The 13,836-nt window shown below is 49.6% G+C and overlaps 1 protein-coding gene across 2 annotated transcripts in view; it reads left to right on the plus strand.

Annotated features, from left to right (window-relative positions):
- The first annotated feature begins 848 nt into the window (after positions 1 to 848).
- Positions 849 to 13,836, plus strand: part of TRPV3 (transient receptor potential cation channel subfamily V member 3) — a 33,738-nt gene continuing 20,750 nt past the window's right edge. For both annotated transcript variants that reach the window (XM_042916783.1, XM_042916782.1), the window contains exons 1-5: positions 849 to 967; positions 7,351 to 7,455; positions 7,629 to 7,715; positions 8,679 to 8,833; positions 9,600 to 9,776. In XM_042916783.1, the coding sequence (XP_042772717.1) occupies positions 849 to 967; positions 7,351 to 7,455; positions 7,629 to 7,715; positions 8,679 to 8,833; positions 9,600 to 9,776 (643 nt within the window). The remainder of the gene's footprint in view (positions 968 to 7,350; positions 7,456 to 7,628; positions 7,716 to 8,678; positions 8,834 to 9,599; positions 9,777 to 13,836) is intronic.

Raw genomic sequence — 13,836 nt, forward strand, 5'->3', positions numbered from 1 at the left:
GGTCCCCATGAACTCCCCAGGTTCTGCAACCACACCAGCTTCTTGCCACTTGCTAACTTTCTTGAGCCCTGGTCTTTATTCAGGCTTTCCTATACAGAGAAACCTCTAAGGTCCCCTTAGTGTCCTCAAAAGACACGTCAGTCCCTCTCTTTAGCATATCCCTCAGAGGGATGCCAACATGGCATCCAGCTCCATCAGTATGAACATCAGTAAAACAGTTCAAGACTGAGGGGCTGCCTCCTCTGCATTGGGGAGGGGGCTCCACTGCTCCCTTCAGGTGAGAAGGGAGTCCAATGGACAGATAGCTACAAGGCCGGTTGCACTCAGCTCTGGGTGGATGACACAAAGATAATCAGTGTGTTAGCTGCAGAGACTACCAGGGTGCTAAGAAATCCAAAACACCAGAGAGGCTGGAGGCTGTATTACTATGAGCATAGTGTCTGGAGTAAAGGATGTGATAGTCTTATTCTGTTGAGGATAGCTCGGAACACAAAATCTGATAAGGACATTAGAAAAAGCAGAGCTAATTCTTGGGAGTCCACCTGAATATTGGTGGCTGGAGATGATGTCTTGAGAGAAGCTAAGGGCATGGTGGTCTCTACCTAGAAGCTCTGTTGGGCTCTCCTAGGCTGCACAGGAGCAGGGATGCTGGAGTAGGGAGCAGGAGAAATTGTGGGGACAATCTCCCTGTCCCTGGGAAGAGTTGGCAGCCTGGGAAGGTGGAGAGTGAGATCCTTATCCTGGGGTATGATCAGGGGCCACATGGTGACACATGGGGGTCTGAAGCCCCCTGAAGCTCCTCCATGCCTACTCAACCTAAGCATCTGTCCTGTGATTGTGTTCCAGTCATGAATGTCCACACTAAGGAAATGGTGCCCCTCATGGGCAGAAGAGCTGCTGTCCCCAGTGGGAACCCTGCCATCCTGCAGGAGAAGAGGTCAGCAGAGATTACGCCAACCAAGAAGAGGTAGGGCTGGAGGGCTTGGTCACTGTGTTGTAAAGGCACAGGAAGGATCCTGGTGTCCATCCTCAGGGATCACTTGCCTGGGGTAGACCTAAGACTCTCAGTTCATCTGGGGTGACTTGGTGTCCAACTAGGTATAAATGGGGGGAGGGTGGGGAAATAGCACTGCATACTCAGGGGGCTGAGCTGGGGAAGTCAGTACAACCAGAATAATCAGGGAGGTCTCCCTGGAGGTATCAGAGGCACTGATGCAGAAATATTCAGGAAGGCTTCTGGGTGAAGCAAGGGATTTCTGGAGCCATCCTTGAAACAAGGAGCAAGAAAGCACATGGAAATTTCAGGTAGTCTGGGCCCCCAAGTGGGTACTTTTTTTACATACACCAACTACTTTCCTGTCCAGTGGGTGCTGAGCCACAGCTTATTCAAGCCCTTTAATGCCACCTGTGTAATGGGGACACCAGCAAAGGCACCAGCTCATAGGATGATGGTTAATTGAGGTTGTTGGCATAATGCTCTGTGCCTGGCACATAGTCAGTGCCCTGCACATGCTAGTGTTGATAGTGTTTTTGTTACTTGGAGATTCATCTTCATCATTGTCATTGTTATTATTATTCCAAAGAACCCCTGGGAACCGGATGGGGCTGGGATGGCTATGACTACTTCCCAGATGGGGATGTGGAAGAAGCAGGAGCAAGGAAAGTACTTCTCCAGGGTCATCCCTGGCCCCTGAGATGCCTCCATGGCAGTCCCCCACACCCTCAGCTGATTTGGTGCCCCTCAAGCCCGAATGGCCCTCCTCCCCACAAGCTGTGCTTTCACTAGACGCCGATGAGCTCCAGGTCTAGTTCAGCTCATTCATCCTGCCTCCTCTGTGTCCATCCCAGGCCCCCTCTTGGGCCAGATGTGAAGTTGGTGCTTTCCTTTTTGTCTGTTGTTTTGAGTAATAATCACTGAAGTTTTTTATGCACCAGGGCCCAGGCTGGGGAGACAGAAAGAATGCCATCCCTGCTCATAGTCTGGTGAGAAAGGCACCCAGAAGAATGTGGGAAGTGTCCTGACAACCAGGCAGGATGGGGTCTGAGAAGGGGTGGGTCGTTCTGATCCTGTGGAAAGTCTCAGGGCACTTCCTGGATGAAGTGGTTTGAAATGGGTGATGGCAGGTGGAGAAGAAAGGAAAGAGCATCCCAGAAAGAGGCTAGGGGCGGAGACCAGTGAGGGACTGTATAGCTGAAGTGCTTTGTGGGTGGAGGAATTTTGGGGAACATGAGTCTCATTGGAGCTGGGTCTTGGGGATTGGTTAAGAAATTTAGACAAACCTGAGGGCGGTGGGGAGCCTAAAGGGATTTTGTGTGAGAGGGAGGGCATGGTGAGATTTTCATTTTGGAAACGATACTCTGGGTGATCTGTGTGGATGATGGTTTGGAGGAGAGGCTGGGAGCAGGGAGATGACAAAGCTCTTGGGAAGCCTGAGTGACAGGTGGTGAGGTCTGAACCTGGGTGATCAGGGATGGAGAAGAGGGGGTCGGGTCAGAAAGGTATCAGGATCATGGGGTCTGCAGGATCAGCTATAAGACGTCGGGGACAAGGAGGACCAAGAGACATCCCCTTCATCTGGTGGGGGGACCTGCAGGGATGATGGGGCCATCTCTGACATGCTCATGTCAGGAGAAAGAGCAAGATGAGGAGAGACAAGCCAAATTCAGATGTGAATTTTGGCTGAGAAGTGTCCGAGGGACATCCAGGTGGAGGCTCCATCCTGGACTGTAGGAGAGAAAACTGAGTGGACACTGAGTTCAGACAGGTATTGGCGGGACTGTGGGGACAGCCTGGACCTGGGTGGGCTTGCTTGTCTAGGTAAGGGCGGAGGTATCCCTGAGCTAAGCCACCAAATACCACCCTCCTGCCTCTTTCCCTTTCCCCCTCTCACATTCCTAGGGGAGGTTTGGACCTCAGGGAAGGATTTCAGACAGGGTTTCAGGAAAATCCCAGGATCTTTCCACAGCCAAACTGCCTTTTCTGAGCCTATCCCTGTTCATGACTTAGCTGTAGACTCAGCTCTACCTATGGCCTCAAAAGCCAAAGGCCTGGGTGTGAGGTGTGGCTGTTGTCTCCTGAAATGGTAGCCCCTTCTTCCCAAGAGCTCTTTGAGGGCCCTCATGTGCCTATTTCCCCCCATACCCCAAAGGTTTGAGCATCTCCCTCAAAACTGAGTATAAGACTCAGCCTAGAAAGAAAAATAAAAATTCTATGTAAATAAAGAAGGCCAGTTTGATCAGTAAGTGAATCTGTACTAATGGTGGGATTGAAGACACCAAGAGGTCTAGGTGGGGAGAAATTTTTTTGGACCTGGAGCTTTTCCTCAACCATCATGCTATTTCTCATGAACAGCTACCACTATGGCCTCCTTACTGAATCATGGGCAAGGTGACACCCTGGGATAGAGGCCCAGGCTGTTGAAGGGTATGGAGGAACGGGTCTTTTGGAGACCAGGGCCCTTGGGCATTTCTTGGGACAAAGTGGTTGGCCACACAGGCTCCTTCCCAGCTCAGGGGCAGTTCATTATCTTCAAAAGGGACAGAAATGCAGGAGACATGGTGCAGAGCTGTATGCTCACCTGAGTTAACAACACACTTGTGGTGCCCTCTGGTCTGGATCAAAGGTAGGAACAAACAAACAGCATATGCTGCATATTAGGAGCTAGGATGGCACATGGCCAAGACTTCACCATCTGTCATGATGGCAGGTGAGATGTGGCATGTGCAGTGGCAAATAGGGCAGGTGTGGGATGGCCCTCATGATCTAGCAGCTCCCCATCCCAGGAATTGGGTCCTTGCTCACAGTCAGTAATCTTTGCAGCCCAGCTCTCAACACTCTTGTTCCCTGCCACCAAAGACTTCCTTCCTCAGACATAGTCCTTGCCTTCCTGCCATGGAAGCTTTTCTCATGTTGTGCTCTCTGCTTCTGGGGATTTTTCCAAGCCACAGATCTGCTCCAAGATCCAGAGCAAGTCCCACAGTGACAGAGCACAAAGCCCATTCTTGTCCCTGCCCTCAACTGAAGCACCTTCTCTTCCCCTGAGATCCCATAGCCCAGCTCCTCTCTAAAGAGACTGAGGTGCCTATTGGGATGATGTCCTAGCTTTGGTTGAAATCTCTGAGGACAGGATCCATAGAAGGGTCATCTCTTCCTTCCCTGCTCCCCAGGTTTCCTACACTGAGCATATTAGTAGTTTTTTTTTTAATTTGTTTTAATGTTTATTTATTTTTGAGAGAGAGAGACAGAGACACAGACACAGCTCCAGAGGCAGAGGGGCAGAGAGAGAAGGAGACACAGAATCAAAGCAGCTCCAGGTTCTGAGCTGTCAGCACAGAGCCCGATGTCGGGCTCGAACTCACGAACCGTGAGATCATGACCTGAGCCAAAGATGGCCACGTAACCGACTGAGCCACCCAGGCGCCCCTAGTAGTTTTTAAGTAAGTGGGTGAGTCAGTGAAGGAGCAGGTGAGACAACAAGAGACAGAGGGGGTAAGTTGATGATTAAGTGTCCTGGTAGCTTAGCACAGTTCCTCGGCATGAGGGAGGACACTTCACAGTAAGATAAGGAAATATTTCTTCCCCTCCCTGGGGGCCTTGTTTTCCAGGCCTGGAGTAGATAGATGCTGTCATGATCTGATTTTCTGCTCCATCCTTGAGGCCCCTTTGGACTCTGGGAGGAGGCCCTGAGAAGGAGGAGAGGTAGAGGAGAGTCAGGGGACCCTTCCTTAGCTTCATGTGCAAGACTGAGAAAAAGAGAAGAAAGCTTTGGGCAGTGAGAGCCCAACAGGAGTCACTTGAGGGATGCAACCTCCCAACATTTAAAGTTTAAGGTTTAATCCTACCTGCTTATTGGGCCAGTCTACCAGTCTCTGCATCTACCCACTGATCTGCCCACCCAAGTACTCATTCCTCAGCCATCCATGTATCCATTCATCTAGCCTTCCATGTATTCATGCATTCGTGCACCATCTACTCATCTATCCACCTTATTCACCCATCCAACTAATCTGTCCATCTATCTGACCAGACATTTTTCCTTCCTCGCATTTATCTTTCATACGTTACCTGTCCATGTTCTGCTCCTCTGTTAAGTCTTCTGAGTGTCAAAGCTAGTGCTGGGTTCTGGAGAATCAAGGACATTGCAGTTATAGTTCCTTCCACTGAGGATCTTACAGCTGAAGGTCAGTGTGTTGTCTGGAGCAGGAAAAGAAATGGCCTCATTGTGCTATGCCCTGGTCCGATCCGTGGGGCCAGTTCTGACCGATTCACTAGAACGGTAGCTCTTCAGAGCGATCTTTGCCCATTTGTGCACCATTTAATCTCCAGCTCCTAGAACAGTGCCTGATACACTGTGGGTGCTCAATAAATGTTTATTGAGTAGATGCACTACTGAGGAGCCCAGGCAAGCAGGGACAGCTTTAGGGTGGCATTTCTTGGGCACTCCAGGGATGCCAAGAGTGGTGATCAGACTGGATGACCTCTGATGCCCACTTCAGCTGCACAGTCCATTCGTGGATGATTTTAGAGCTGTCCTGGCTCCAAAGTCCAGGCCTTAGGGATTATCTGGCCCAACTATTCTCCATCCTGGGGGCATACAGGAGGTAGAGGCAGAGACCGAGGCAGACTAGAACCCAGATTTTGGGCTCCCCATCAGGGGTTTACTTCTCTTTTGGAAGAAGGATTTGATTTCAGGTCAGATCAGAACGTTCCTCTGATGGGCAGAAGATAGGAGGGTGAGGCCCAATGTGCTAGCCAGCCCTGTCTCCCACCGCATTTCTGTCCCCACCCAAGTACTGGATTTGTTCTGAGACTTCCAGGTTTGTGTGTACCTGGAGAGGAGAGGAATTCCCCAGGCAAGACCCAAGTCTCCCTCCTGTCTGCCCCATCCTGGGAAGTGCCTATGTTGGGCAGTCTCCACCTGCAGCTAATCCCTAGAGCTGCTTTGGCTGGAAGATCCAGAGGGCTGAGGGGAGAGCAGTGTGGATACTGGTATAAACTGGAATCAGGAGTCAGGTTCTCTGGCCAACTTGGCTTCCAGCCTGGTGGGGTGACTATGGATGAGCTGCTGCTCCAGCCTGAGCCTCAGTTCCCTCATCTGTAGAATGGGGCCATGATCCCTTCCCTGATGCCCTTCCTTCTGAACTTGATATGGCTGGAATCATACCTTGGGAGCTCTTCTGTGGTCTTGTGAGAAAAGGAGGGAGTGTGTTGATCCTTCTGGGCCTGAAAGAGGCAGGCAGCAAAGGCACTGAGGAGAGAGGCCAGGTGGCAGAAGGCCATCGTTCCCAGGTGAGGTCACCGAGCCGGCAGGTGTGCTGCAGCAGCCACGGCGTGGGGAGTATTGCAACAACTGACCGCCAGCCTGATCCTCACTACTCTGGATGTCATGAGAAAGCTTGTCCCTGAGTGTGTGACTGTGGGTTCCGAGAGTGGGCTTGTCTGTGTTTGTGGGCGTGTCTAAAGGTGAGGCCCGTCTATGTCTGGTTGGGGAGTCCTATCTTGGGTCTGTGTCTTGCCTCTCATGGGGCAGTAAGTCTGTCCTTTTCCTTGGGGCTTATCCAGGTCACAGACCCTGCGCCCAAGTCTCTCTTCCGGCCCTGGGGGAAAGCATGCCCTTCACTTGCCCCTCTACTGCTCCTTGCCTCCACTGTCCAAAGTGCTTTCCTGAGTTTTCCTTCTCCACAAGGGGTTCTTAGCCCTATACCCGGAACTTTTATATCCACTCACTGCTCTAGATCTATTTTCTATGCCAAAAAAACCAATATGAGAGGTGGTCAAAGGGGGTTGAATGTGGGGGTGGGGACTGTGCCCTGACAGCCAAGAAAGGCCCTTGTAGATGTCAGCATCTAGGGACCTCTCCCTGGCAGGGCTCTTCAGATCTGAGGCCAGAGGGGCAGTTGGGGGGCATGATGGGAAATTGTGGTTCTTGTTGCCATGTTCACCATCGCTGGTGGGTCCTTTGCACCTGCAGACAGGCAAGTCCCCTAAGATGTTAGGCCACCCTGGTAGAGACCCCTGTGTTCATCTACTCAGTATTTTTAGTGACAAGAGTCACCCAAACCCAGCTTTGAATCTTGGCTCTACCGCCTGCCTGCTGTGTGAGCTTGGGCAAGTCGCTTGACCTCAGAGCCTCCTCAGGTCCCCCTGTGGAATGTGGATGATTGGGATGGTACCCATCCTCAAGGGCTGCTGTGAGGGAAGAGTGAGGCCACGAGGGACCGGGTCCAGCACAGAGCCGGCCGAGAGCGAGTGCTCTGTGTGGCTGGGCACTCTTGGAAGCAGGGTTGCAGGACACACAGGTGGACAATCTCTGCCCCAGCTCTGATGGCCTTGCTTGGGTGTCCCCACAGTGCACACTTCTTCCTGGAGATAGAAGGGTTTGATCCCAACCCCACAGTCTCCAAGACCTCTCCCCCCGTCTTCTCCAAGCCTATGGACTCCAACATCCGGCAGTGGTGAGTCCCGGCCCCCCTGCCCGGCCGTCCCCACCCCCTGCCAACCCAGCCCTGAGTTCCAGGGGGCGGGGGCGGTGACTCATTCTGGGCCACGTGGCCAGGCCCGGTTGCGGCATGCTACCATTGTCCAGTTTTAAACTCCTGTGTCCCTCTTCCTTTCCCCCACCCTCCAGCCTCCCTGGCAACTGTGATGACATGGACTCTCCGCAGTCCCCTCAGGACGACGTGACAGAGACGCCGTCCAATCCCAACAGTCCCAGGTGAGCCTGGCCCTTCCTCTCATCCCACGGTGTCCACCAGGTGGGTGTCAGGGACACGGGCACCAGGACCCAGGAGAGAGAAAGAAGCCTCCCTTCCCGGGGGCTGGGACGAATGTCTGGGCCTATGGCTGCGGCATGTGGGCATTTTTGTGGGGGGAGGGGAGTACTACATTTTATAAACTATAAAAAGTATTACCCATTCATTGTGAAGAATTCAAGCCACAGTATGAAGCAGAATGAGAACTTTAACACAATCCCGTCTACGTAACTTAAAAATATATGCACATAAACCATGAAACATCATATGCATTTCCGCAAGAACACACACAAACAAAAGAATGTGCGTTACTATGGTTGCCTATTCGGAGTATGGGGGCCCAGAGAGATAGATTTAAACAATTCAGACACCACAAAAGATGAAAGTGGGATTTTCCTTCCTCTACTCTCATACTTTTTTAGGTAATCACCATTAATAGTTCTTCCTAATCACCTTTACTATGTGTATCTAAATATGTGTGTGTGTGTGTGTGTGTGTGTGTGTGTGTGTATTTAAAAGCTTACTTATTTTGAGAGAGAGAGAGAAATAGAGAGTGTGTGGGGGAGGGGCAGAGAGAGAGGGAGACACAGAATCTGAAGCAGGTACCACACCGTCAGTGCAGAGCTGGATGCAGGGCTCCATCCCATGAACCGTGAGATCATGACTGAGCCAAAATCAAGTGTCAGATATTTAACCGACTGAGCCACCCGGGAGCCCCCAAGCGTATATTCTGAAAAAATGTGATTGCATTTGGATTAGGAGGGAAGCCTGCATAGGGCGACACGGATCCCAGGGGCCCGGAGCACTAATGGAGGGGGTTCTGGGCTTTGCAGCACCCTGAAGGCATCGTGGCTCTGGTGGGGGAAGGGGCGTGAGTGGGGGTGGGGGTGCATGTGTGGTGAGTTGGAAACACTTTCTGGCCTCAGTGCAAACCTGGCCAAGGAAGAGCAGAGGCGAAAAAAGAGGCGGCTGAAGAAGCGCATCTTTGCAGCCGTGTCAGAGGGCAGCGTGGAGGAGCTGCTGGAGCTGCTGGTGGAGTTGCAGGAGCTTTGCAAGCGACGTCGTGGCCTGGAAGTGGCTGGTCAGTGCCTGGCTCCGGCAGAGACGGTACAGGGCTGGGGGCCCTGCGTGCTTCCTGCTGTCAACCTTCCCCCATGACAGCCCGTGAGGAGGGCGTGTGAGGAGCCCAGAATGCTGGGCTGGGGACTTTGAACCTGACTCTGGGGCAATGGGGAGCCATGACAGGGCTTAAACAGGTAAAGGTCGTGGTCTGGCTCCTGCATGGCGGATGGGAAGGAAGCTATTCAGGCGAGGTGGGGACCGCAGCACCTGAGTGGGGGAAGGTGACCAGCTCTTCAGCAGTGGAATTGGCTGGACTCAAGGACAAGGAGGGCGAGAGAAAGGGAGGAGTCTAGGGTGGTGCCATTGGTGACGTGGTGGATGGTGGGGCCCAAGCTGTTAGCTTGGGGAGTAGCTTGTTAGGGGGAGGTGATGAGCTTTATTTGTAGGCTACCAGGAGGAGGCAGGCTGGAGATTTCAGGGTGTCAGCACTGAAGTGGACAGTGGAAAGCCACGCAGTGGGTGAGGTTGTCCCCTATAAGGGAGAGGGTACAGAAAGCAAAGAGCAAAAGGCCTCAGATAAGGCTCTCCGGGGCCTTGGGGGAGGAGTAGCTGGAGAGGGAGGAGGGGAGTGTGCAGCAGGGGAGGGCCTGGAGCAGGGTCTAGAGGTTTGAGCCTGCAGCCCCCACACCCTGCCCACCCCCTCCCCCCCCCCCCCCCCCCCCCCGCCAACCCCGCCAGGAGCAGACAGGCCCCTCCTGCAGCTCATTCTGTTTCCCTCCCTGCAGACTTCCTTATGCACAAGCTGACGGCCTCTGACACGGGGAAGACCTGCCTGATGAAGGCCTTGTTAAACATCAACCCCAACACCAAGGAGATGGTGCGGATCCTGCTGGCTTTTGCTGAAGAGAACGACATCCTGGACAGGTTCATCAACGCTGCATACACAGAGGAGGCCTACGAAGGTATGCTGCCGTGCAGACAGGGATTGCAGAGGGTCCGGTGGGAGCCAGGCCACGCAGGGACACTGCTGTCACCGCAGAAAGCACTTAGCATTAGCACCACATAGCAAGCACGCCTCTGTTCCTTTGTTCTGCAGATAGCTTTGAGCACAGACCACATGCCAGGCATTGTCTTTGGCACCAGGGTACAGTGGTGAACAAGACAGATGTAGGCCAATGCTCCAAATAAGGTAATTTTAGATGGAAAATGCTATGAAAATAAAATAGAAGAAGGTAATTGGATCAAAAGTGACTGGGGACAGGCAACTTCAGAGTGGATAAGCGGGGAGGTAACCTTTGACCTGCGGTCTACGTGGTGACAAAAGATTTGGAGCAGGGCAAGGGCAAAAGCCTGAGATGGGAATGAGTTCGACACACTGGAGCAATGGAAAGAAGGCCAGAGAATCTGTCAGACAGCTGGGTGAGGCCAACACATGGCAACTGTCGTCATCGCTACCATGAACCACCCCATTTGGGTCTCAGTGTTGTGGTTTCTCTCTTAAATGGGCTGGAGAGGGGCAGGGAGATCAAATCTGAGATGGTGTTTCGCTGCCCAGCAAATCTGTTGTGAATAATCTGTAAGATGTGTCCTCCCTGGAGTTTTTGGACTCAGTACACATCCCATTAGGGTCTAATGAGGTACAGAAATGATGGGCTCAGGAATTACTGGATGCCATCCTGCTGATATGCCATGGGGCGCTAACCATTGCTCTTTGCAGGTGATGGTCTAGCTCGGGCCCTCAACTTTTCTCATGGGAGAAAGTCATTTTAATTTTTATTCATTTATTTATTTAAACTACAGACTCTCTAAAGGGTTTTTGTTACATGCAGGAAAAAGTCAAAGATTGTGAAAACTCCACACCGTTGATCAGAAGAGAGGAAACCCAGGGAAGACTGCTGCCACTGAGTGCTGAGCTGCACACTGAGCTCCCTGGTGGCCAAAGCAAAGAGAGAAACTGGATGAGCTATAAAATGTTCTCAGCTTGCCACCAGGGAGTTGATAGTAGTCTTGTAGCCAGGGAGGTTTAGGCCAGTGCCTCAGGCTTATCTGTCCTGATTCTTCTCCCTTTCAGTCCCCTTCTGTCCCCCTTTCTTCCTGTCAGCATTACAGGGACTTACATACTCCCTTTTCTAGTAGCATGTTCCCCTTGAGGGTGGGGATGGAGTCTATCTTGCCCATAGTGGATTCCCTGGGATGTTTGGCGTCTCACATAAGATGTCCTTAATAAATGCTTTTCGAATGGGTGAATAAATGAAGATTAGTGTATTAAGGCTTTGCTGTCCCAGCTGCAACCCCTGACTTCTGTCCTTTCTCTGCCTCCCCTCACCCCTTCCTTCTTTGTTGGTGGGCTTGTTGGGGGCTGTGAGCACCCACTCTCTCTCCACATGGTGGGAAGAGCCGTTTATTTCTGTCTTCCCAGAAACCAACCCCACCCCATTTTTTCCCCTCTGATGGTATCTTCTGGCACCTTTCCTTCAGTCCTGGGTGCTGCCTGCCGCCTGGGGCTAAGGGGCTCCAGCACCACCAGTGTCCTCTTTTTCCTCACTCTGGGCATGTTACTTTGCTTTTCTTTCTGAGTCTCAGTTCCCCCGGCAGGCAGAGGCTAATGTTTCCTCCATATGCTGCTAAGAGGATCCAAAGATAACTAATATTTCCTCCATATGCTGCTAAGACGATCCAAAGACCACTTTTAAAATATTATAATTTTTAGCATTTTATTAGAGGCCTTCAGAAACGTGCCTTTTCCAAGGCAATTTATGTAGTTAAAACATTTATTATTAAAAGTTTTAACCATATATTTGAGATATTAGCTTAATGAACCATTATATATCCATTGTTGAGATTCAACATAACTATTTTTAATTACATAAATAACACATGAAGAGAGTTTCATTGTCAAACATTTAAATATTTAAATTAAGTTAAAAAAAATCCTTTGCCTATTTCCTATGGTCCAATCCAGAACTGATTATTATGGTGTGTAGACTTGGAAGACTTTCCTAGGCTTTCTACACATGTGTCTATGCGCACATAGAAGTAGATGGTTTTATTTATTCACTTACCTCCTTAACATAGAATAGTATGGTGCTGTTTGCATTGTTCTACGACTTGCCTTTTTTTTTTTTTTAACTATATGCCTCAGACACCTTCCCATCTCAGAATATGAGTCTGTATGAAAGTCTGTCTACTTAAAAAAAAATTTTTTTTTAATATCTACTTTTGAGAGAGAGAAAGAGGCGGGTAGGGGCAGAGAGAAACGGAGACACAGAATCTGAAGCATCTGCCTCCTTTTACCTGCTTAGTCTGAGGATGGCTGTCCTGTGGCTAATTTCACTATTCCCCTGTTGATGGCTATCTGAATGTTTTCTAATTTTTCACGATGACAATAGCACAGTGCACATTCTTTTTTTTTTTTTTTTTAATTCAAGTTAGTTAACATATAGTGTAATAATGATTTCAGGAGAAAATTCAGTGAGTAATCACTTACATATAACACCCAGTGCTCAGCCCAACAAGTGCCCTCCTTAATGCCCATCACCCATTCAACCCATCCCCCACCCCCACCCAACACCCGTCCAGCAACCCTTAGTTTGTTTTGTGTATTTACAGTTTGCCTCCTTCTCTGTTTTTATCTTATTTTTCCTTCCCTTTCCCTATGTTCATCTGCTGTGTTTATTAAATTCCACATATGAGTGAAATCAAATGATATTTATCTTTCTCTGACTGACTTATTTTGCTTGGCATAATACACTCTAGTTCCATCCACATTGTTGCGAATGGCAAGGTTTCATTCTTTTGATAGCCTAGTAATATTCTATTGTATATATGTACCCCATCTTCTTGATCCATTCATCAGTCAATAGACATTTGGGCTCTTTCCATAATTTGGCTGTTGTTGATAGCACTGCTATAAATATTGGAATATATGTGCCCCTTCGAATCAGCATTTTTGTATCCTTTAGATAAATACCTAGTAATGCAATTGCTGGGTCATAGGGTTAGCTCTATTTATAATTTTTTGAGGAACCTCCATACTGTTTTCCAGAGTGGCTGCCCCAGTTTGCATTCCCACCAGCAGTGCAAAAATGTTCCCCTTTTTCCGCATCCTCGCCAATATCTCACAGTGCACATTCTTGTCTATGACCCTGTGCTCAGTGTGCACATTTCTAGGAAAATACTTTGATTTGGATTTTCTGGGTTCGAGGAAATGTATAATGATAATTGCCAAATTTGCCTCCAAAAAGTACTGCTTTATTCTCCCCCAAATACTCATTCCCTCACCCTTCACTAATATTGGAAATTATCCTTTTGTTTGGTTTTGGTTTTGGTTTTTGCCAGTCTGGCTGGTGAAAAGCGGAAAAGTGTTAACTTGTTGGATTCTAACTTTCATTTTCTTGATTATCGGTGATTCCAAACAGGTTTCACTTTCTTCATTGGCCTTGTGAATTTTCTTCTCTGTGAGGTGCTTGTTAATAATTTTTTTCTCAGTTTTCTATCAGGTTGCTTGTCTATTGGCTAATATATCAGGAACTTTTAAAAACATACTGTCTCTATATGTCAGATATTTTCCCCAGCCTATCAGTTGCCTTTTAACCTTCTTTAAGATGTCTTTTGAAATACAGAAAGCTTTAGTTTTTATCTTATCAAACATGTTTGTTTTTCTTTTGTGGTTGTTTCTGCATTTTATAACTTGCTTAAGAAGGTCTTCCCTGCCAAAAGGTTAGTTATAAATGAACTTTCCATTTTTTTTAAACGCCAAGTTCTTTAATCCACCAGGACTTTATTTTGTATATGGCATGGCACGGTGGCCTCTCTCTGGAAAATGCTGTTTCTGGTGGGGCATTCCGAGACCCTTCCCCACCCCCAGCCTTCCAGTCCCTTCCATCTGGAGGCTCCACAGCCTCCACCAACAGGGTTAAGGTCCCTCCAGCCCCTTCCTGCTACTGCTCCCCTGTTCTGTTCCTCAGTCCCTGGGGCACCATTCTCCCAGCTCCTAGGCTAGTCACCCCTTCTCTCCCAGTC

This window comes from Panthera leo, chromosome E1, assembly GCF_018350215.1.
Source record: "Panthera leo isolate Ple1 chromosome E1, P.leo_Ple1_pat1.1, whole genome shotgun sequence".
Lineage (NCBI taxonomy): Eukaryota > Metazoa > Chordata > Mammalia > Carnivora > Felidae > Panthera > Panthera leo.